Source organism: Haliotis asinina, chromosome 6 (assembly GCF_037392515.1).
Source record: "Haliotis asinina isolate JCU_RB_2024 chromosome 6, JCU_Hal_asi_v2, whole genome shotgun sequence".
In the NCBI taxonomy this organism is placed as follows: Eukaryota; Metazoa; Mollusca; class Gastropoda; order Lepetellida; family Haliotidae; genus Haliotis; species Haliotis asinina.
Genome location: NC_090285.1, coordinates 50443872 through 50466056, shown reverse-complemented (window position 1 = coordinate 50466056; position 22185 = coordinate 50443872). Strand labels below are relative to the sequence as shown.

Here is a 22185-nt window from a genome sequence, read left to right as displayed (position 1 = left end):
TGTGATATTGTTGTATTAGCAACAATGACAGAATGACTGTTCAAAGCTGCGTGTTGTCACTTTCACTTGAAAATCTCAATTGCATTGCAGATGTTCTAAACACAAGCATAACGAGGCGAGAGTACATTATTTATGATAAACATACATCGGCCATGTACCAAAATTAGTTATGCATGTTCACTTAGTGGCTTAAATGTGCGTCTTGAATTATACTGATCTGTATACCGTGTTTCGAAAGAATGCTGACGACCTCTGTATGTTTCATGTGATATGTGATATGTGATATCGCCGCGACACCAAAGTCCACTCTAACGTGATATAGTCGTTTTCATACCATGTAGCCAGGCCGTATAGTGTTGTATTGGTAACAGTGATACGCTTATACCCACATCATGGCAACTGAAATTAAGGATGTTTTGATAAATGGGGATTCATCGAGCGAGAAGGTAAAGAATTTGAACGCATTTAAAAAAAAGATCTTTGAAAGTGATAGGCCAGTTTTACCAAATTGCAGAAACAGTGTATGGTATTAACTTACCATACCGTACCATACCGTACCATATCGCACCATACAGCGATAGGTGCGGTGGGGAAGCATACTGGTTAAAGCCTCCGCTCGTCATGCTGAAGACCCGGGTTCGATTCTCCACATGGGTACTTTGTGTTATTTCCGGTGCCCCCCTTCATGATATTTCAGAAATATTGCTGAATTCCCTCATTCACTCCATACAGCGGTGAAACGCAGAAAAGGACAACGTTCCATCTAGGTGTATATGTATATGTACCCAGTATTACGGTCTAGTGGTAAGACAATCTTAAATACACTGCAAGGGGTCGTTTTGGTGTTGATTTAGTTTGGCTTTTGTTTGAAAGTACCAGGGGGAAAGGTAAACAATTAAACTGACCAGCTGTCATGTGACTTCTAAGTCATCATGAAGTCAATGATAACAACTTATGGTTTGTCTGGTCCAGATTCGATCAACAGCATGCTGTGAGGCAGCTTAGCATTATTAATCCTGAGTATAACCCTTATGGAAACATCTGTTGTTAGTGATTTCAAGTGGAGATCGATGTCTTATACGAATACGGTGAATTTCGTTTATAACGAACTGAAGATATAACGAATGGGTCTTGATGAAGTCTCAGCACTTAATGGTGTATTGGATACATCTGTGAAAAGCAACAGGTTGTTGTCTGTTATCTGTAAACTACACCTGCGTCTCGGGATATTGTACGTGACTAAACGCTCCATGGTCACGTGTGCTTGAATAATACGCTAGGTCACGTAGTACACATCCTAGACCTCAGTTTGTCTTTCATAAAGATTTGACGTGAACGACCATGTGACATAACAGTAAAAACATAATGTCCAATACATTTCCCTATTTTGCCTTGCAGGTGTTCAGTGCCCTTTTCGTCAGTGGGGCTGGATACGAACACATTTTCAGGAACTCGTTTTACCATCACAATTTGGCAGTAATCCTTAACCCATGAGATCTCACATGGATGTGGAATGGTTTTGTGGCTTGCGTGCATTGTGTATATGTAATGTATGTTACATCCCATAGAACCCGCGCCCACGTGGATGTTACGCTCTACAGAACACCCATGCATATGTCAAACGTTTCAGACCACCCACGCTAACATCTATAGATACTAAACCAAACTGTCACCACTATTTTTATGTAACAAGTCATTAAGAAAAATATCATAGGCAATATTTATGGGAAAAATGATAATTGTCAATTGTCATGTAAAAGAGAACACGAATTGAATAATTTATTCTACCTTAAGCATAGGTTTTATCCTTAAGGACAGGGAACTTGGATTTCACGTTGTCTCTCACATATTCTTCTGGGCGGTGGCCTAGCCTAGTGGTTTAAGCGTTCGCTTGTCACGCCGAAGTCCCGGGTTCAGTTTGCCACATGAGTAAACGCTATGTCCCCTGCCGTGATATTGCTGGAATATTTCTAAAAGCGGCGTAAAACTATACTCACTAATTCACTCATATATCTTCACTTTCTTCATCCCCTGTCAAGCTGAAGACCAAGGTTCGATTCCCACATGGATACAATGTGTGAAGCCCATTTCCGGTGTCCACCGCCGTGATACTGCTGGGATATCGCTGAAAGTGGAGTACAAACTACTCATTCACTGTCTTAATCCCACAGTACTTCCAGCTGCTGAGGGCGGTGGGGTAGCCTAGTGGTTAAAGCGTTCGCTCGTCACGCCGGGGACCCGGGTTCGATTCCCCACATGGGTACAATGTGTGAAGCCCATTTTCTGGTGTCCCCCGCCGTGATATTGCTGGAATATTGCTAAAAGCGCCGTAAAGCTAAAACCAGCTGCTAGGCCAGCTGCTGGAAAATGATCTCGACTATGATCAAACTGTTGTAACGCCCATGAAGTGTATACGATCGACACACGATACGCCTTTTAAAACCGTTGGCAATGATATCGTATAGTTGGTATATATTATCATGAATAACTATGAATATCCTCTTTGGCTTGTATATACACCACCGACAGCTGTCGGAGTGAGCGGTGTGGGTCGACATGAAGGATATCACGAGTAGATACTTGCTTTCCTTACCCGAGGGAATGGACACAGATGATGAGAAGGTAACTTGCATAGTAGCACTGTCCGCGCTTGTGATGGTAAAACGAGTTCCTGAAAATGTGATCGAAGCATCTCTGGAGGGTCAGTTACATCTGTGCGTGAACTAACATTGAGTATATCTTCTGGCTAGACAGGGGGTATCAGATTGTTGGATGGAAACATAACTGGTGTCTGGACAGACATATACCCGGTTGCTGAATGGGAATATATGCTATTGTTGGATTGGAATATAACCGATTGTTGGACGGAAGATTGTTGGAGAAGAATATATCCGATTGTTCGATAGGAATATATTTATTGTGTGGACAGGAATTCATCCGATTGTTTGATGGGAACATATCCGATTGTAAGACAGGAATGAATGAGTTGCCCAGAATATATTGTTGGATATAAGTTTAACTGTTGTGTTGATAAGAATATAGCTGTTGTGTTGACAGGAATATATCCGATTGTTGCACAGGAATATATCCGATTGTTGCACAGGAATATATCCAATTGTTGGATAGATTACATCCGATTGTTGGATAGGAATGTGCTCAGCTGTTGGATGGGAATATATCCAGATGTTGGATGGGATTATATCCAGATGTTGGATGGGAATATATTCACTTGTTGGATAGAATATAACAGTTGTGTTGACTGGGATCAACCATGGCCTCTACAGGAATATAGCCGACGGAGTGACACGCATGTATATCTGTTGACTTGGCCACTGTTTTGTGTAGACCGGTATGTGTAGGCGGTCCCGTGTGTGTCTCAGGAGTACGGATATGTATGTTGACTGACACTGAATATTGTTGTACATCACCTGTTTCAGGCTAAGGAGGTTAAAGGACTTACAGTAGTAACTGCCGCCGTGTTCATCGTCGGAGAGATCGCAGGATCTGGAGTGCTTGCCCTGCCGAGTGCTGTCGAGGGAGCAGGTAAGCTAACAATCGGAACATTTTTCGCATATACTCTCTAACACTAATAAAAATTCAATTGATTTATGAAATTTCAAATATTAATTTCAAAATTAGTGTTGGGTCGCACAGAGTTCAAGTCACAACTCAGCTGAAGTTAAGCAATGTTGAGCGCTGACAGCGCATCGATGGGTGACCGTGTGTGACAGCTTGACTCTTGAGGGTTTCTGGGACTTCCGTTCTGCCCCACAACGAAGCACATATGATACATGTGACCTCACCTTAGGCAAGTGAGTTTGTTCAAAATTGCCTCTGTTCACCCAGCAGAAACTGGGTACCCGGTGAAATAGATCGTGAAACTAATAATACTCTAGCGCCTCCCAGGAAGCTTGGGTTGTCCGAGGTATATAATGTGCTAGCGCTTTGAGCATGCATGAGTGTGTAGAAAAATAGCCAGTATAAATACCCAGCATAAATATGATTATGAACGAATGCACTGCGCAAAAACCTTGATGCACGTTTGGATGGTTGTTTCTGTTCTTTGTGTTTTTGTTTAACGCCACACTCACCAATATTCCATCTATGTGGCGGCATCTGGACCAGACGTTCCATCCATGGCTATCTTTCTACGAAACTGGGATACCAGCCAGTCAGCGAGTCTGACCTACCGATCCCGCCAGTCGCCTCTGACGACAAGCATGGACTGCTGAAGACGAATTCAAACGCGGATCTTCACGGGTCTAGCCTAAGAACCGAAACATTAGGATCAGTCTGGGATCTGAATGGCGTCGTACCTCTACGCCGTTGCTGTTGCCAGTGCTATCAACCACTAGTTGATCTATCATTTACAGAGCCCACCCGCCGAACGTGGACGACAACGACGATATGTCTACGTTAATGTAATTACACCATATTATCGCTACGATGAAGCCGTGTTGTAGCAGGATGCCTAGTAAACGTTCATTCGCGCGCTCGCGAACATGTGCGTCGGAGTAAAATGGTTCAAAATATATGGGTAGTGGTGATGGTGTTGATGATTTTCAGGAGGGGGCGGTTGTGGTGGTAGGGGATGTGGTGTGGTGTGGTGCGGTGTGGTGTGGTGTGGTGTGGGGAGGTGGTCACCCATTTTGTTCTGGGGACGGAGGAGGGTGATCAATTTTGTACATATGCTCTGGGGTGGGTCATTGATTTTATACATGTTATACAAGACAAGCATGGGGTGGGGGTCACTTACTTTGTTCATTAGTTTTAGGGGTGGGTGGGAGGTCATTCATATTATCCTTGCAACTCCATAAAAATCATCATCATTACACCCCCAGCCCACCCCAGCCATAAATTATGAACGGTATCTGATCTGCCTCCAGTGAATAAATTGTGTTAAACAAATCGTGATGCACGCTGCCAACCATAAAATTAAACGTACATCGATAGCATCCGATTTAATTAAGATTAAGATATGAGATGAGCGTTAATTCACATCAGGCTGACCTGCATATTTTGTATATTACTTGCAATGGGAAGGACAGTATGGCAGCCTAACTGTTAACAAATGGGTTTCACACATTGTAGCCATGTGGAGAATCGAACCTGGGTAAAATAGGTTTGGTTGTGTCAGGTATGGATGATGTTTTTTTTAGGGTATCACATATCACAGCTTACAAACTTACATCTCTCTTCCAAGGTTGGATCGGGATTGTGATGCTGTTCCTATGTTGCTTCATCTCCACCTACACCGGCGACGTGCTGGGGACGGCGTGGTGTATCATCCAGGAACGCTATGAACAGTACCGGGGTCACATCAGATACCCCTACCCGGCCATTGGGGAGATAACGTACGGAAAACCAGGAAGGTACGTCACGTCCCGAGTTTGACTCAAATCGGACTTAACCCTTTTCCCTAGACATCGTGGGAGAGGCGAACTCAAATCGGACTTAAACTTGGTTCCCTAGATCACGTCGTGAGAGTGTCTGACTCAATTCGGCATGGTTCTTGGTCCCATATGGTCAAATCGTGGGCGTCAAATGAGCTTGACAATGTTGCTGCCCCAGGACAGTAGTGAGAGCCAGATTAGAAACGGCTTGGTAACTTGTTTCCCCAAGGTCAGTAGTGACAACGTTTAAAACACGGCTCCACAAAACAATATGAACCGATGGGCGAATGAAACTTATGACTTTTAAATTAACGTTTTCGCAATTACAGATACTACCATAAAGTGAAATGTTTTCAGAAAACATTCGCCAAAAAACATTCTGTGGTCGAGTGGGAAAGCTAAGTCCGTGATTAAGTGAATTTCGTGTTGACACCAGAAATCAACAGCATCTCGAGCTCTCTTGGAATTGTGGTTGAGACTTCCTGACCTTCAGTGTTTTTACTTGAACTTCGCTCTTAGTGTCCTCAGAGAACCCCCAGTGTATAATCATCTATATCTCCCCTCCAGGTCTCTGGTTTCCTTCTCCATCAACTTCACAATGTACGATGGGGCTGTGGTCTATCTGATCCTTGCCTCAGAGAACCTCCGGTGTATAATCATCTATATCTCCCCTTCAGGTATCTGGTGTCCTTCTCCATCAACTTCACAATGTACGGTGGGGCTGTGGTCTATCTGATCCTTGCCTCAGAGAACCTCCCGTGTATAATCATCTATATCTCCCCTTCAGGTATCTGGTTTCCTTCTCCATCAACTTTACAATGTACGGTGGGGTTGTGGTCTATCTGATCCTTGCCTCAGACAACCTCCCGTGTATAATCATCTATATCTCCCCTTCAGGTATCTGGTGTCCTTCTCTATCAACTTCACAATGTACGGTGGGGTTGTGGTCTATCTGATCCTTGCCTCAGACAACCTCCCGTGTATAATCATCTATATCTTCCCTCCAAGTATCTGGTGTCCTTCTCTATCAACTTCACAATGCACGGTGGGGTTGTGGTCTATCTGATCCTTGCCTCAGACAACCTCCAATGTATACACATCTATATCTTCCCTCCAGGTATCTGGTGTCCTTCTCTATCAACTTCACAATGTACGGTGGGGTTGTGGTCTGTCTGATCCTTGCCTCAGAGAATCTCCAGTGTATAAACATCTATATCTCCCCTGCAGGTATCTGGTGTCCTTCTCTATCAACTTCACAATGTACGGTGGGGCTGTGGTCTACCTGATCCTCGCGTCAGAGAACCTTCAGTCACTTCTGTCTGATGTCAAGGAAGACATCTCCTTCTGCTTCTGGCTCCTCATAGTGGCTGGAATACTTCTTCCACTGGCCTGGCTTGGCACTCCAAAGGATTTTTGGTGAGATGGCATATCTAAACACCATGTACATATATAGTCTCGGATGCAGGTTACGTTGATAACGAACTGGACACCTCGTACTGTCTGTTAATCAGAAACATCCCCAATGTGCTCAAAAAATGTTGCTTGGGCTGGTAGTTAGCATTATTCAGACAATGAATAAGTTAAGGCTTAACGGCACTGAGCAATATGAGTGAGTGAGTTGAGTTTTACGCCGCACTCAGCAATATTCCAGCAATATGGCGGCGGTCTATAAGTAATCGAGACAGGACCACACAAACCAGTGATCAAAAACATGCGCATGGATCAACGCAGTTGGGAACCGATGACATGTGCCAACCAGGTCAGCAAGCTTGAACAACCGATCCCGTTAGTCGCCTCTTACGACAAGCATGGAAGATCAATTCCAACCAGGATCTTCATGGGTCTTATACGGCATATTTTTATATAATTGGGCTTGACACCGGCATTCATCTAGGCATTCATTCATTACTGCTAAGTTTCTGAGCACGCTCACACGCAAGAACTATTTTAGTAGGTCCCTCCAGGTTCGCACAACCAGGTTTAACAGTAAGAGTCCTCTGTAGACCGACTTTTTCACAGTATTCAAGAGTACTATTTAACCCACAGGCCTATAGCAGTTGGGGCTGCCCTGGCGACAGGCACGGCATGCATCATCCTCACCACCAACATGGTCGTCGACAAGAAAAACGTCCCCGAAGTCGTTCATGATGCACCAGGATTTGTATCCTTCTTCACAGCGTTCGGCACCATCTGCTTCGCGTTCGGGGGACACCCAGCGTTCCCTACCTTCCAGACAGACATGAAGGACCACAAGCAGTTCGGCAAGGCGGTCTTTCTGGCTTACATGAGTAGGTAATTACGACTTTTTAACAAAGCAGCAGGTTTCTATGAGTAAATATTTTCAACAGCTTCTACGACTTGCATCTTACAAATTCCAATACTTTTGGGTTGAATCCCATCCGGGTGCGGGTTCTAATCCCGGATGGGACTCAACCAAAAATGTACTAGAATTTGTACTTAACTAAGAAAGTGTAATCCCAAATATGACATATGTTACCGTTCAAGACAGCTTTACTTATACAGCGAGGAGTTTGAATCATAAAGCGGCGAGTGCCACACTGAGATCTTCAATAAAGGCACATTTACCCATGAAGATCCGGGGTGGAATTGGTTTCATCAGCCTATGCTTGTAAGAGGCAACATGTTGGAAGGTCGGGCTCGGTTGACACGTGTTATCGTATCCCTGTTTCGCAGATCAATGCTCATGATGTTGACCACTGAATTGTCTGGTTCAGACTCGATTATTTACAGACCGCTACCGTATAGCTGGAATACTGCGTCGTTAAGTAACAAACAACAAACCTCAGGTACATTACATGATGATCCAAAGAAGACAAGTCTCTGCTCTTGCCCGTTTATGTCGAGTGACTGGCACTATAATCGCAAGTGCGTGCTTGTTTGAGTGCGAAAGTGTGAGCCCTTTTAGGTTTGTACTAGTCAAAACAAATAAATTATGAAAGCCATTGTAAGATTGTAAGAATTCCAAAGATCAAATGGTATGAAGCCGTATAGCTTAATGGAAATAATGTATGTGATGTGATCTCCATTCTTTATTCCCATCACCATTGCGCTGTGCATTGGCAGTGTGTCCCTACCATTAATGGCTGTTACTAATATTCTGACATATAACCTAATTCAAATATCAACTGGCTCTCATAGCCCGCAAGTCCCAGTGTCCAATGTCACTGCCCTGTACCTTTTGTCATTTGCATTTATATACGTCGTTGGTGACATGTGGTATACCGGAAACCATAGTGCACTAAAAACATGAAGAAAAATTATTCTAATAACCCAGATTCAGCAAATGTTATCCTGTTCTCTCTAGATGTCAGTGCTCTCGCAATATGTCGAAAACTTGCAAAATGAAGTGCCCCCCTCCTACCCATTGTCAGTCCTACATGCTTTCCTCTGCGCGTGAAGACCCGGGTTAGAATTTGTCTTCAGTAACGCATGCTTGTCGTAAGAGGTGATCGGGTGGTCAGACTCATCTTATCTTAATTATGTAGATAGAAGCCCATGGTATTGGTCACCGGACTGTCTTGTCCAGACACCATTATTTACACACCGTCGCCATGTCTGGAATATGGCTCACTGCGGCGTTAAACAAAAAAAAACAAACAAACAACAAAATTCAAATCCAAATGGCCACTCATGATACTCTCACCCTGTAAGACTTCACCATGACGTCTTTTGAATGATAACATCATTCATGCATCCCCTGGTTCCTTATGATATAATCATTTCATGTCAACGCCTGAGAATTATTATAACATCATGTTAATACCCAGCGTATCATCTGATTCCACAATACTTCCATCCAAAGTGTCGTCTGCTTCCTCGACATTTGCCTCCGACATGTTTCTCATAACGTCAGTTCAATATGTCGTCAACTTCCTCGTCATGTTAATCTGCTTTTTCATGGGTACCGAACGTGCTGTTTGCTTCTTCACAATATTAATCTGTGACATGTCGTCTGCTTTCCATCAAACGTGTCGTCTGCTTCCTCATATATTCTACTATGCCGTGTGTCTCTTCGTAACGTCCGTGCAAAATGTCTTCTTCCTCCTGTCTCCTAAAAGCCCTGTGCTTACCCATGGTGTGTTGTCTGCTTTCTTGCAGTTGTACTGGCCATGTACATCCCCGTCTCCGTCGCGGGATATTACGTGTATGGGAGAGACACCCAGGCTAACATCCTACAGACGGTGTCGCCGGGCCCTATGTTGGTGACAGTGCAGATTCTCGTCACCCTTCACCTGTTTTGTGGATTTATCATCATCATCAACCCTTTTAGTCAGGAAGTAGAGGAAATATTCAAAATACCACATCGTAAGTATATTTGTTCCAATATACCCACAGACGTTCTCGAAGAGCACCCTGGTGCACAAAACGAGACGTCGTCTCACAAACCTGGGCTTTAGCCCTGTAGTGCCAGGATCACTTTGTCGAAGAGAATCAGGTATTATTTGACCATGGCACAGGTTCATCCACGACACTAACGGCATTACCTAGCGGTAGACTGTAATCGGTTGCCAAGGCCCGCTTAGCGATACGACAAAAGTGACCTGACAATATTCAATTTTAGCCCTACCACCATCGTAACTCGACAGTACATAAACTTAGTGCTACGACAATCGAAATTCAACAATACTTAATCTTAGCTCTACGACAAACGTAACTCGACAATACTTAAAACTAGTTACAATCGTAACGCGAGTATAATTAAACTTACCTCTACGACTAACGTAACTCGACCACTGTTAGCGCTACGGCAAACGTAACTCGACAATATTTAATCTTAACTCTAGGACAATCGTTGCGACAATATTTAAACTTATCGCTACGACTATCGAAACTCGACAATACTTAAAACTGGTGCTACTACAATCGTAACTCGAACTCGACAATACTTAAACATGTGGCTAAGGTCGCTTTTAGGAGAGGATCCTGGCTGCAGGGCATTGTCTCATTCTAATTTAGTTTTGAACCTATACTGTTTCAGATTTCGGCTGGAAGCGCTGTTTGCTGCGAACGGCGATTGTAGCCCTCGTTCTGTTTGGGGCAGAGACTGTGCCCAAGTTCGGCGCTATACTGGCGCTTGTCGGCGGGTCCACGATCTCTATCCTAGCCTTCATCTGCCCCCCACTATTCTACCTCAAACTCGCAAAGATGGAGGGCGACTGGGAGAAAATGTACGTCCTGTAATCTTCTCGCGATTGTATTCTCACTTGTGGATTTTATCTTCTACTGAGTCAATATCTGGGTACAATGCATAATTGTTTTATCTCCAGACTAACGTGTGATGATAGGTTCAATGGGTGAACGCATTACGGGTCAAGTTGATGAAGGCCACATATACATGTTATAGGTTTAGTTGAAAAAGGGCACACACATATATCCATAGTTATATAGATGCCTGCATGCCTGGTTTCCACGCCCCCGCCCCACCCCATGATTCCGGGATCTATGATCACAGATTCCATGGTTAAGCGAGGCCAAAAGTACAAGGGGGTAAGGTAGCCTAGTGGTTAAAGTGTTCGCTCGTTGTCACGCCGAAGACCAGGGTTTCATTCCCAACATGGGTACAACATTTAAAACCCATTTCTAGTTAGACTGAAAACTAGTCTCTGAAATGAAAACATATTAGAGAAAAAATCTCATAGTAAAACAATTTACTGAAAAAGAGCCCTCAGACTTTTGAAGCTGTGGAAATCTAGACTTGCCACATTTTCTAGACTGGTGTGGGCTTTCTTGGATATATTTGCTTCAAGGTCTGTGCGACAGACTAATCTCTAGTGTTTCTGTGATATTACTGGATTATTGCTAAAAACACACAACACAATACAATCTAATTTATGCATCATTCTGACAGCACGTTAACCAAATCGAATTCTATTTGTGCTGTATTAACTACGACAAACTGTTTGTTGATATTTCTATGGTTTATTTCAGTGACGTACCCTTACACAAGAGGGTTGCCCTGTATGAGATCGTGTTGGTGGGTCTGGTTGCTGGTGTGGCCTCTACATACTCAGCCTTTGCTGGACTCCTATCGCCCGGCGCTTTCACTGTACCGTGCTATGTGAACTTAACGGCTGCCAGTGGATCCTAGTGTTATGGCGGGTGGGGTGGGATGGGGTAGGTGGGGTGTCATGACGCTGGTTGGGGGTCTTGGTTGGGGTGGGGTGGTATAGTATACAGTAAATAGTCCTGTAGCTACATAACGGGTGCCAGTGGATCCTACGGGTGAGACAGGGGAGGGCGACTGGATACGGGGTAGCGTAGATACACATATCCACATAACAGTTGTCAGTAGCTTAACAGCTTGCAATATATACTGTCACCCTGACAATAAATTATTTACAATATGTTGATAGTTGTTTACAACACTTAGATTATCCATAAGTTGGGAACTCAACGCATCGTATGACTGATGTTTGTGCGGAGGATGCCTCTCAGTACTCCACTGTGGCCAACTGGGTTGCCGAGTGTTAGTGTCCATGTGCGTCGCTTGATGATGACCGAAGGTCAGCTTAAGGTCGCCATAAATGGTGTCGTTGCAAACATTTCAATGTTAATAATGTCTGATCGGCGAATAAAGGTGGGCGAAACAGCTTCTAAATATGTCATTTCCTGGGAGTGTTTGTAACATAATCCATCAACCTTTTGTGCCTGTCTGCAAACCTTGATGGTTCCTCCAAAACCGTGATGTACAAGATCGTCACCGAGTCGAGAGCGTATGGGCATTTACATAGCAAATCCAGACGATTTTCAGACTCATCTTTGACTGGATTAAACTCTCAAAGTTAGCCTATTACTTTCTAAGTTTTCCAGTTCTAATTTGTTTGTTTATTAGAGACACTATTATGACCATCAGATACCTCAAATAAATATGTCCGGCTGGTATGAGTGTCCGTGTATGAATATTGTCCGTACGTACTGTATTGGAAAACATGGTAAGAGATCAGCCATTTTGATGTTTTGTTGTGGATACAATCATTTCGATCGCAGTGTCAAGACATGTCGGCATGTATTTTTGTCATTGATAGCAGATGTCAAATTCTTGAGGCATGTCCAAAATATGTCACTAGCAGGATTGTAGCTTAGCCCGAGAAGGGTATCACGAACTTTTGAACCAAGTATACTCACATAACTGCGGGGCAGTGGGGTGGCCTAGTGGTTAAAGCGTTGACTCGTTACGCAGAGACTCGAGTTCGATTCCCAGCATGGGCAAAATGTGTAAAGCTCAGTTTTGGTGTCCACTGCGGTGATATTGCTGGAACATTGTTGAAAACCATACCCACTCACTCACTCACTCACTCACTCACTACACAACAACTGAAGTACAGCCGAGCCTCGAATAAAATTCATGACATTAATTAAGTATGAACATGACTCACACACCGTATCTTGAACTATCTGCAAAATAAGGTGAACTAACAGTTGGTCAAATGGGTCAAATAAATGAAACGTGCACTTAAACACAACAAAACACAATACGTTACTGTTTAAATGACTTGTTCAGCAAGTCATCGCTTTACATACACATTCTGGTGTAACCCACGGAAACAGCTATCATCAGTAAAACCGTTTTTATCCAGTCTACTGGTGGTTCATTTAAAAACATGCCCATCGATATCGCTTCACTTAATTTTGTAATTTATGAAATAGATTGGACCTGAAACCTTTTTCCGCCAGGGACGTTATATTTCATTATGGTGTAATTCTAGCTGCAGAACTGATTATATATATGTATTATATATTTGGAAAAATAACTCCATTAAACATATCAGTTTGCTACAACGTGTTGCTATGGACGGGCGTATGAATCATCTTTGTATTGTCAGCTTTAATAACGTTTGGTGACCCAGTGTGGTTTTGTGGTCGTTTTCAGCAATATTACAGCAATTTCATGGCTGGATACACCAGAACGGCTTAACTGCTATTCTACTCCATCGTCCCTACTTATCAGGATGTCAGCAATAACTTGAAGCACTCTTAAAATCGCAAAGCAGAATGTATGTTAATGTTGATTCATAGGCAAAGTGTTTTGATGCAATACCCAACATGTGTGTTAGGTTTAGACGGCTACAGTTGATTGTTTTTTTGAGCGGCAGTTGTTTATTGCCTACGAGTAATCGAACCGGGAGCAGACAAACCAGTGACTAATGCTATGAACAAAGTTCCGTAAGAATTAATGGGTACGCGCTACTTGATTTAAGTGCCGCTTTCGATACTGTTGAGGGAGACTGCTAGATACTGTGAGGATCAACTTTGGTAGTGTTGAGGCCGCCTTACCCTGGTTTCAGTCACTCCTCTCGGTACCAATCTGTCTTCATTGACGGATCCTTCTCAACAACAGGCATGCTCAAGTGTGGAGTCCCGCAGGGCTCTGTGTGACGACCTCTACCTTTTACTTTGTATGTGAAGGTTCCTGGAACGACCACTGATGACCACAATGTGCAGCGTCATCAATATGCTGATGACATACAGCTTTACAATTCTTACTTCATCCTCTGGAAACTAACATCACACTCCAGCATATGTCTGATTGAAATGAGGATGTCAAGAATAACATGAAACTGTTACAAATCCTGGTGGGATTCTCGATCCAAAGATTTCATTCGATCACCATGTCGCCAATCTGATCCAAAGCTGCTTCTTTCATCTGAGAAATATTGGGAACATTCGCAATACTTAACAATTAAGGACTCTGCTGCCATCCTTGTCCTGTTTCTGGTGATGAGTAGACTGGACTACTGTAACAGTCTCCTGGTCGGTGCTACAAAATCTCAGATATCCAGACTACAACGTGTCCAAAATATTGCAGCCAGAATTATGTCACTGACTCCAAAATCTGAGCACATATCTCCGGTTTTGCGCTGACTGCACTGGTTCCCATTTGAGCACAGAATAAACTATAAACGATAGAATGACCAGAAATTATTGAGAATTTAAGGGATATGTTTAACTGGATTTCTAGTATAAACAACCTTGACCAACTGCCAAGTGCTTGGGTTCACTCAAGAGAGACAACCCCATTAATCCTTTTTCATTAGTTTGTGAATAGTTACCCCCCTTTGTTTACATGCCAGCAGACGACATTTTCAGTGATCCTCTGTATGGATGATTTTGAGAAGAAGTTGATTTTAGAGTTTCTGTATTACAACAAGAACTTTAGATAGCTAAAGTGATTTCAAGTTGAACATGCATGTCGTAATCCACTGTTTATCGTGGTTTGAAAAATATTGCAAATGGATATGGCATTGAGCATCAAGAAGGCGCAGGTAGCCCCTAGAAATTCAGTTGTCGGTGGCAGGAGGCGGCGTGGTATTGTTTCTAAAACAAACGAATGAGTTTAGAAAGCTTAGCAGGATTGATGGAGGAACTGTGGTTGTCTGTAAGGAGACAATTAGAATTGAGCTGCATGCAATGGGTTGGCAGAAAAGTCGAGGAATTCCTTCACCAGTCATGAAACCTAGACAAAAGGAGCGAAGGTTAAACTGGTGCTTAAAGCACAGAAAGTTTACCTGGGACTATGTGATTTTCGCAGATGAAAGTTTTATGTGGCTGTTCCCTAATACACTGAAATTCTGTTCCAAACAAACTGAAAAACATTAGTATCAGCGCCCGAAGTACAGTCCCAGTCCCAACTTTAACGTGTGGAGTGACATATCTGTGTTAGGGACAACGCCTGTCTGTGTATTCGAAGGGAATATGAACAGAATATTCTCGGAGGACATTTACTTTCATCTGCTCACGTGTTCTATGGAAATGTTTGGATTTTCCAGCAGAACAGCGACCCAAATCATCTTTCAAAGCATTAACAGGTCTGGTTTCGGACCCAAAATATAAATTATTGGATTGGCCAGGTTATATCCAATAGAAAATGTTTGCGGACTTATGAAGGAAGTGCAAATAACAAAAATCTGACAAATGAAAGAAAAGAAAGAAGAGGGGGTCCGATATTGGGACAGCATGGGCCATGACTTTCTAACTCTTTTGACCCCCCACCGCATTGAAGCCTACATTGCTGCCCATGGTGACTTGACAAAATACTAACTGTTCACCTATCTTTGAATCTGGAGTTATGTTCTGCTAATATTCACATTTAATACGTGAGTCATGAGTGATAAATATAAGAAAATACAATCTTTAAATTCTCATACTCTCATTTCTGGTCATACTATATGTTGTCTGCTTTTAAGTTTCTCTGTCCAGACCCCGATATCTACCACCCAACTAAATCTCTCAGATCAGAGAACAAACAACTCCTCGTTGTTTCATTCTCATATTCTACTGCTACTGCCTGGAATAACCTACCCATAGAAATCAGACTCTGTCAAGACTATTCTTCCTTTCGCTCTTACCTCAAGGCTTACTTCTACAGACTCATCTGTTCCCACCACTATGACATGTGTGTGTGTTCACTTCTTGTGTGCACCATGAACATGTATTGTGCATCGAAAGGCGCTTATAAGTGGGCTACCTTTATCATTGTGTTATTCTGATTTCCATGTTTATGATAACCAGCCGAGTACTTGATAATTTAGTTATCAGAAAGTTATTGAACTGATGCAATCCTCATTGTTACAGATGTAATACTATCTTGCTCAGCAACTGTGAACAAACTGATTAAAGAATCACTGTGTAAAAGGAAGGTGTTTTTCAATGAGTAATTTTAGTGTTAAAATTGATATCCTGTCATAGTGTCATTGTTACTTTAGTTAATACATGTTTTGTAGGGCAATGACCTTAATACTCTTCCTAGATGAAACATATATTTGAGATTACACTTTCTTAGTAATGTATAGATTCTTGCACTTTTGTTAGGTTGAGTCCCATCCGGGATTTGAAGCCACACCATCAGAGTGAGGTACCTAATCGGCAGCACACACACTGTCTGTTTGAAACAACAAACGCAGGTCAGTACTAATCAATGTCCCACGTAAAAGTTTGTTTGTTTGTTTGTTTAACGCCGCCTCTGCAATACTCGAGTTATATGGCGGGGGTCTGTTAATATTTGCGCCTGAACCAGATAATCCAGTGATCATCATGAGTATCAGTCTACTAAGTTTGCATACGATGACACATATGTAACAAAGTCAGCAAGCTGACCACCCGATCCTGTTAGTTCCATAACGACAAGCATGGCTTACTGAGGACCAATTCTAACCCGAACCTTCACGCCCGCAAATCATTATGACAACAACATTATCACCACTATGTTGAATAATACCTTATTTATGCTAGTTTATTTTTCATGTTAGGCTGTGGAGAACCTTTTACAATCAGAGTCAAATAATTATAATTTCCTGATTCCTATTCTGAACTCCACACATCTCACAAACACCAAACACTTGTTTGCTGGGAATTTGAAACCGTGTCTTTTTCCCTGTTATATTATAATTTCAACGCCGATATTGTCATCAATAAACAATCAATGAAGCAAACACATCGATAGCAATGCGTTAGTGTGTGAATCATGTTACATTTTATTGTAACACATCGAATTGTTCAAGGAGGTGTCACTAGATCCATTAAAGCGACGCAAAACCTCACTCACTCACTGACTCACTCACTAAATGTATGCACGTGGGAGAATCCGATAAAGATATTTTTCGTCTTCGTTTTTTTTTCGCCCCATTATAAATTTTTTGAAAAAGGAATTAAATTGTCTTTTGGGTTAATGTTACTGAGAAGTCAGTTGCATGTGTAATATATGTGAGTTAGCTGAATTCAAAGACATTAACATTAATTGCATTCTTGTTATATCACGGAGTGTCTGCTTAAAGTGGGAGAAATGCCCGAAGTGATTCTGGTCTCCGACGTTCACCACTTTGCTGAAACCCATACGAACGAGAATGGTGCAAACAAACCAAAAAACACAATGGGGACGAACCAGGATTCGAGCACACGATCACTAAGGTGTGTCCGTGTCAAAGAGGCGCAACCTTACACCGAGAAACGCACCATTACGAAGAAACCTAAAGCACCACTTTGTGTTAGAAAATGAAATTCAATCTTTTATAAAAATAAGTACTTTCACATCAGATACGCAAGCTGGTTATGATATCGCATTTAAGTCGAATGGTCGGTTTTACCGCTCTTTCGTTAATTTCCAGAATGCTCTTGAATAGGTGAAAAGGAAATGCATGGTATTTAAATATAAATAAAGGTTGCCAAGGAGACCGCTTATGTCACGCAAAGTGTGTCCTCATCAGCTACTCCAGAAATAAAACTGACAAAAGGTAAAATATACAGTTTTTCAAGGTGAAAGATAGGGATGTATAATGAGTCTTTGTTACTTTCTATCAAGGATCTTTTTGAAGAACCATAAAACCAAATGAAAATATGGTGTGACTGCGCACCAAAGGATTGTTGACATTATGATGAATCTAGTGTTTGTAATGTTTCCAATTTCAGTATTTGTTTTATTCGTTTTATTTTGTTTTATTTGTTTTATTTTGCTTTATTTGTTTTATTTTGTTTTATTTGTTGTGTAACGCCGCTCTCAGCAATATTCCAGCTATCTATTGGCGGTCTGTAACTAAAGAGGTCTGGACCAGACAATCTAGTGATCAACATTATGAGCATCGTTCTCCTCAGTTTGGATACGATGACACGATCCTGTTAGCCGCCACCTGCTAATATCAATAAGCATATCACTTTGCTACAACGTATTCCTATTAACGGACGTTTAGAACAGTTTAATGAATCATCGTTGTCTTGTTCTGGGATATAATTGGTGAATGAATATGATTTTGCTCTGCATTTTCCAGCATTATCATGGCTGGATACACCAGAAATGGGCTTCACATATTGAACACTGATCAATGTTGCGTGTTTAGTTTGTATTCCCGAGTACGCTGTTCTCATTCTATCCATTACAGTAACCAGCCGTGGACTTTTTACTTGGTTATCAGAAAGTTATTGGTCTGATGCAATCTGCATTGTAGCACATGTAATACAGCCCTGCTCATTAACACAACCGACTTAGGAATCGCAGTGTAAAGGGAAAGTGTTTTTGAATGAATAATTTCAGTGTTAGAATAAATTTTTTTTCACCTTGTTATTGTTATTCAGTAAATGTATGGTATTTTTTAGACGTGGGCCGTTGGGCTTAATACCGAAATAAACTCTGTATATGTAATATTTTGGATTACACTTTCTTAGTCTTAATGATCTTAATGCCGAAATATGCTCTGTCTAGAATATGTCATATCTGTCTTTCTTAGAAGGTACAAACTCTTGTACTTCTGATGGGTTGAGTCCCATCCGGGATTAGAACCCACACTCTCAGAGTCAGGCACGAAATCGTCAACACACGTATTGTCTAGGTGACGTTTGTTTGTTTAACGCCACACTCAGCAATATTCCAGCTATATATCGGTGTTCTGTAAATAATCACGCCTGGACCACACAATCCAGTGATCAACAGCATGAGCATCGCTCTCTGCAATTTTGAAAGATAATAGGATCCCGTTAGTCGCCTCTTACGACAAGCAAGGTTACTGAAGACCAGTACTAATCCGGATCTAATTTTTTCACAACAATAATCAATTTGAGGAAGCGAACAAGCATAATTGTGTTTGGCAGACTAGAAAAGATTACAAAATTGTTAAATACCATAAAATAAACCCCAAATGATCCCATGAAAATTCACGAACCCATTCAATGGAGAGACCTGTTAAGGCTTGTACCACTTTACGGGCAAGTGCACACATCTTAACTGTACGTGGTTTTATGCTTGCAAGTACCCTTACTTCCCGGAAATTGTTATATCGATCCCCAAAGCATATGGATGTGAATTGTGGTGTTCACTAAAGGAGTATAAGCTTCTAGAAAGAGCCTTTAGACAAGTTAAGAACATCGAGGATCTCCCTGACGAAAGAGGACTGTTGGCTTGCTCGGTTCCCCGCTACTTGAAGCTGACACAGACGGCAAGAAACACATATTCTTTGGGAAACTGATGTCAGTGAACACGTAGGATGCTGACCCGCTGACCCGCTGACCCACTGGATGCTCCAATGCCATTACAATCGCATCAGATGCAAAAGGATTTGCACCAGACGAATTAACTCGAACAATTTGCTGATAATTACATCAGTACTGGGCAGTTTCCTATGGTTCCTGGAGAGGGTCGTCAAGAAAGAAGTGAGATCTTACCATACTGCAGCATGGACACACGGGGTGTCTAGTGATGTCGAACGTCACTCTTTGCCAAAATGACATCAGAGACAAACTGTGGTGCGCCCTAGCAAACATTGGCCCCATAGACCTCAGCGTTTGCCTGCACAATCTGCCGGAACAGGACTTTGTGTTGTGTTTGCTGTCCTGCTGTCTAATCTACAAACTGAACTGCAAATAGAGGGAGTCGTTTGTTGAAGTGTCTGTGACATTTCACCATTCAGTGTGTAGACCACCACAGCTGCGATCTCACAACGTGGTCCATATTGCCTTAACGTGAAATATTTACAAATAACATTGATCTGAGCACAGTCAGACCCCTACCCCTACCCCCCTCCACACACACACAAACACGCGCACGCACTCAAACACTACACACACATCCGTTCACACACACACGTACAAACGTACACACTTAAACACAACATTTACATACGTACGTACGTATGCACGCTCGCGTGCACAGACGCACACAAATCAAACACCATGACACACATATATACCTACGTACTGATAGCCTCAAAGCACACACTCAATATAAACACATGCACACACGCGCGCACACAGTCAAATACAACACACATGTACCAAACAAACTCACAGGTAGGACAACAATGCTAAAAATATCCAATGATACTTATAAACGGACTTGTTCAACTCAACTGATCCATTCAAAACCATGCATAAAGGATGAAATATACATATACATATATTCAATGACCTGTGGAAACACGAATGATAAGCAATGGTTGAAAACCTTTAACCCAGAGGCAGTTATCGGGGTATTGCATTGCATTGCATCAACAGTTAATACTGGACCAGGTCAGGAAAGCACGAGGCTTGCAAACAATACATGTACCCAGTCATATATAAATATAGGTCACGAGCATCCCGTATCAGTACACACACCAACGTGACGGTCGGTGAAACGAACATGATATGTACAATCCAGAGATCATGTGAGTGATATCGACACAGGCGGAAAACATAACAGGAAACTTGGAATACCTGTCTGTTGCTCGGGCGAAATATAGGTGAGTTGAGGATGCTTTTCCTGTAAATTTACACGTTGCGTTAGTTTACTGGCCTTTTGAGAAGAAAAAGTGTTAAATTTGAATCAGGCAGAAAATTTTCATTTCAAAATAAAAATGGCTTGATCACTGTTGATGTCGTTAAAAGGTAACTCGACTTTGGTTGATATCATTAAAGGACAACTCCACTAGGATTGATATCGTTAAAGGGTAACGCTATTACATTTATCTGGCAGCCCAGCAAGTTAAAAGTAAGTGGTCCAGGCCACCAGTTGTCTGTTTCTGAAAGGATACAGCGTGCCAGCTGCTATGGAATTGATACCTACAGGCAATGGCGCATGACGCCGGTGCGTTGCCGGTATTAATGAAACATATTTGCCGTCCGTGGATTGACGATAGAGGTCCATCAATATAGATACATCAGAGCATGTGTGTTACTAAACGCCGCTGTGGGTCGCCGAGTACACGCCTCGTGCGACCAGGGTCAACAAAGGCGATCTTAGCCCTACGTCTTAGTCCCTGAACCACAATACTTTCTCTGGTTCCAAACCCTCTCTTCAATGTTAGAGCCTTAAATTAAGCAAGTCTAGATTTCCTCAGAATCTCTGGTCTCTATGGGGCTGCTTTTCAGTTGAATTGGGTTTGTTTGTTACTATTAAACGTATATATATTCACAGACTCAGCATGAGTTTACCCTACATCTTAGCTGAGCGTCTTTATTGGTGACACGGTCTTACACTGCCTTAAGAAAAGCCGTAGTATGCGTTAGTTCCGTATCTTGTTCCGTATAATGTGTAATGCATTAACGAAGGAGGCGTTTCCCATGAATACGCACCTATTTGTCCGATTTTGGGGATGGGGGAGAGGGAGAGAGTCATATCATGAGAGTGATATTGCAACATGAAAGTTATAAGTTCTTGTCCAAAACTAATACAACCATTGCTTCCCAGGACAACACTCACTTGCGTTTGTATCCAGTGATTTTAATGTGTTGTATAACTTGTTTTTTATTGATGAATATAGATATACAAAATGTAAATGTATACATTTTATACACACATACATCTAAATGATACCTGGATGTCCTATGACACAATGATAAACTGTATCGTTATCTTATCTTGTCATATGCAAGTTGATGGCGTTAGGCCGATCAGTGAGACAGACACCACGGAGGCAGTTGAGCACCTCATCTAATATGGATCCCCTTAAACTCAGCTTTCGAAATAACCGCCGGCCCGGAGGCCCACCGCCGGTTGTTATTATATCGGACCCGGCAGTTTCAATATGTGCAAGCCCTTATGGCCTGCAGTAAATTGTCAGTCAGTTATTTTTCAATTTGAATATCTCCTCCTTTTTCATTATGAACATTCGGGAATCATTCAAGAACCATCGTGTTACGATAACTTACAGTTTCTCTTCCTGGTATTTCAGCGCTTTGGCTTAGGAATGCCAACACCAGTCTAACAAATAAAAACTCCCGTGTGTACCATAGGCTTCTTTTCATTTTGTAGAAACAGAGACTGTGAACCGTGAAACTGTGTATACAATTTAGTTTATATTGGTTTTATTGA

General features: G+C 42.1%; 2 protein-coding genes across 6 annotated transcripts in view; both read left to right on the top strand.

Moving 5' to 3' along the window:
- The first annotated feature begins 305 nt into the window (after positions 1-305).
- On the top strand, positions 306-12296 carry LOC137287117 (uncharacterized). 5 transcript variants are annotated; one of them, XR_010957015.1, is made up of 9 exons: positions 306-446; positions 3438-3543; positions 5204-5372; positions 6621-6809; positions 7440-7681; positions 9513-9719; positions 10393-10582; positions 11343-11878; positions 11923-12296. XR_010957015.1 is itself a non-coding variant. In XM_067819254.1 (8 exons), exons 1-8 carry the CDS (start codon positions 393-395, stop codon positions 11500-11502), a joined length of 1317 nt encoding a protein of 438 aa, XP_067675355.1. In that variant the 5' UTR covers positions 325-392; the 3' UTR covers positions 11503-12294. The 5 variants fall into 5 exon arrangements, 3 of the variants coding, with proteins under 3 accessions (XP_067675355.1, XP_067675354.1, XP_067675356.1); XR_010957014.1 differs by lacking the exon at positions 306-446 and adding an exon at positions 2557-2622 and having other exon boundaries at positions 11923-12006; XM_067819254.1 differs by having other exon boundaries at positions 325-446; positions 11343-12294.
- An 8191-nt stretch (positions 12297-20487) lies between these two features.
- LOC137286271 (uncharacterized) overlaps positions 20488-22185 on the top strand; it is an 18354-nt gene continuing 16656 nt past the window's right edge. Inside the window, exon 1 of the mRNA XM_067818027.1 lies at positions 20488-20614. The gene's annotated coding sequence lies outside the window, so the exon portion shown is untranslated. The remainder of the gene's footprint in view (positions 20615-22185) is intronic.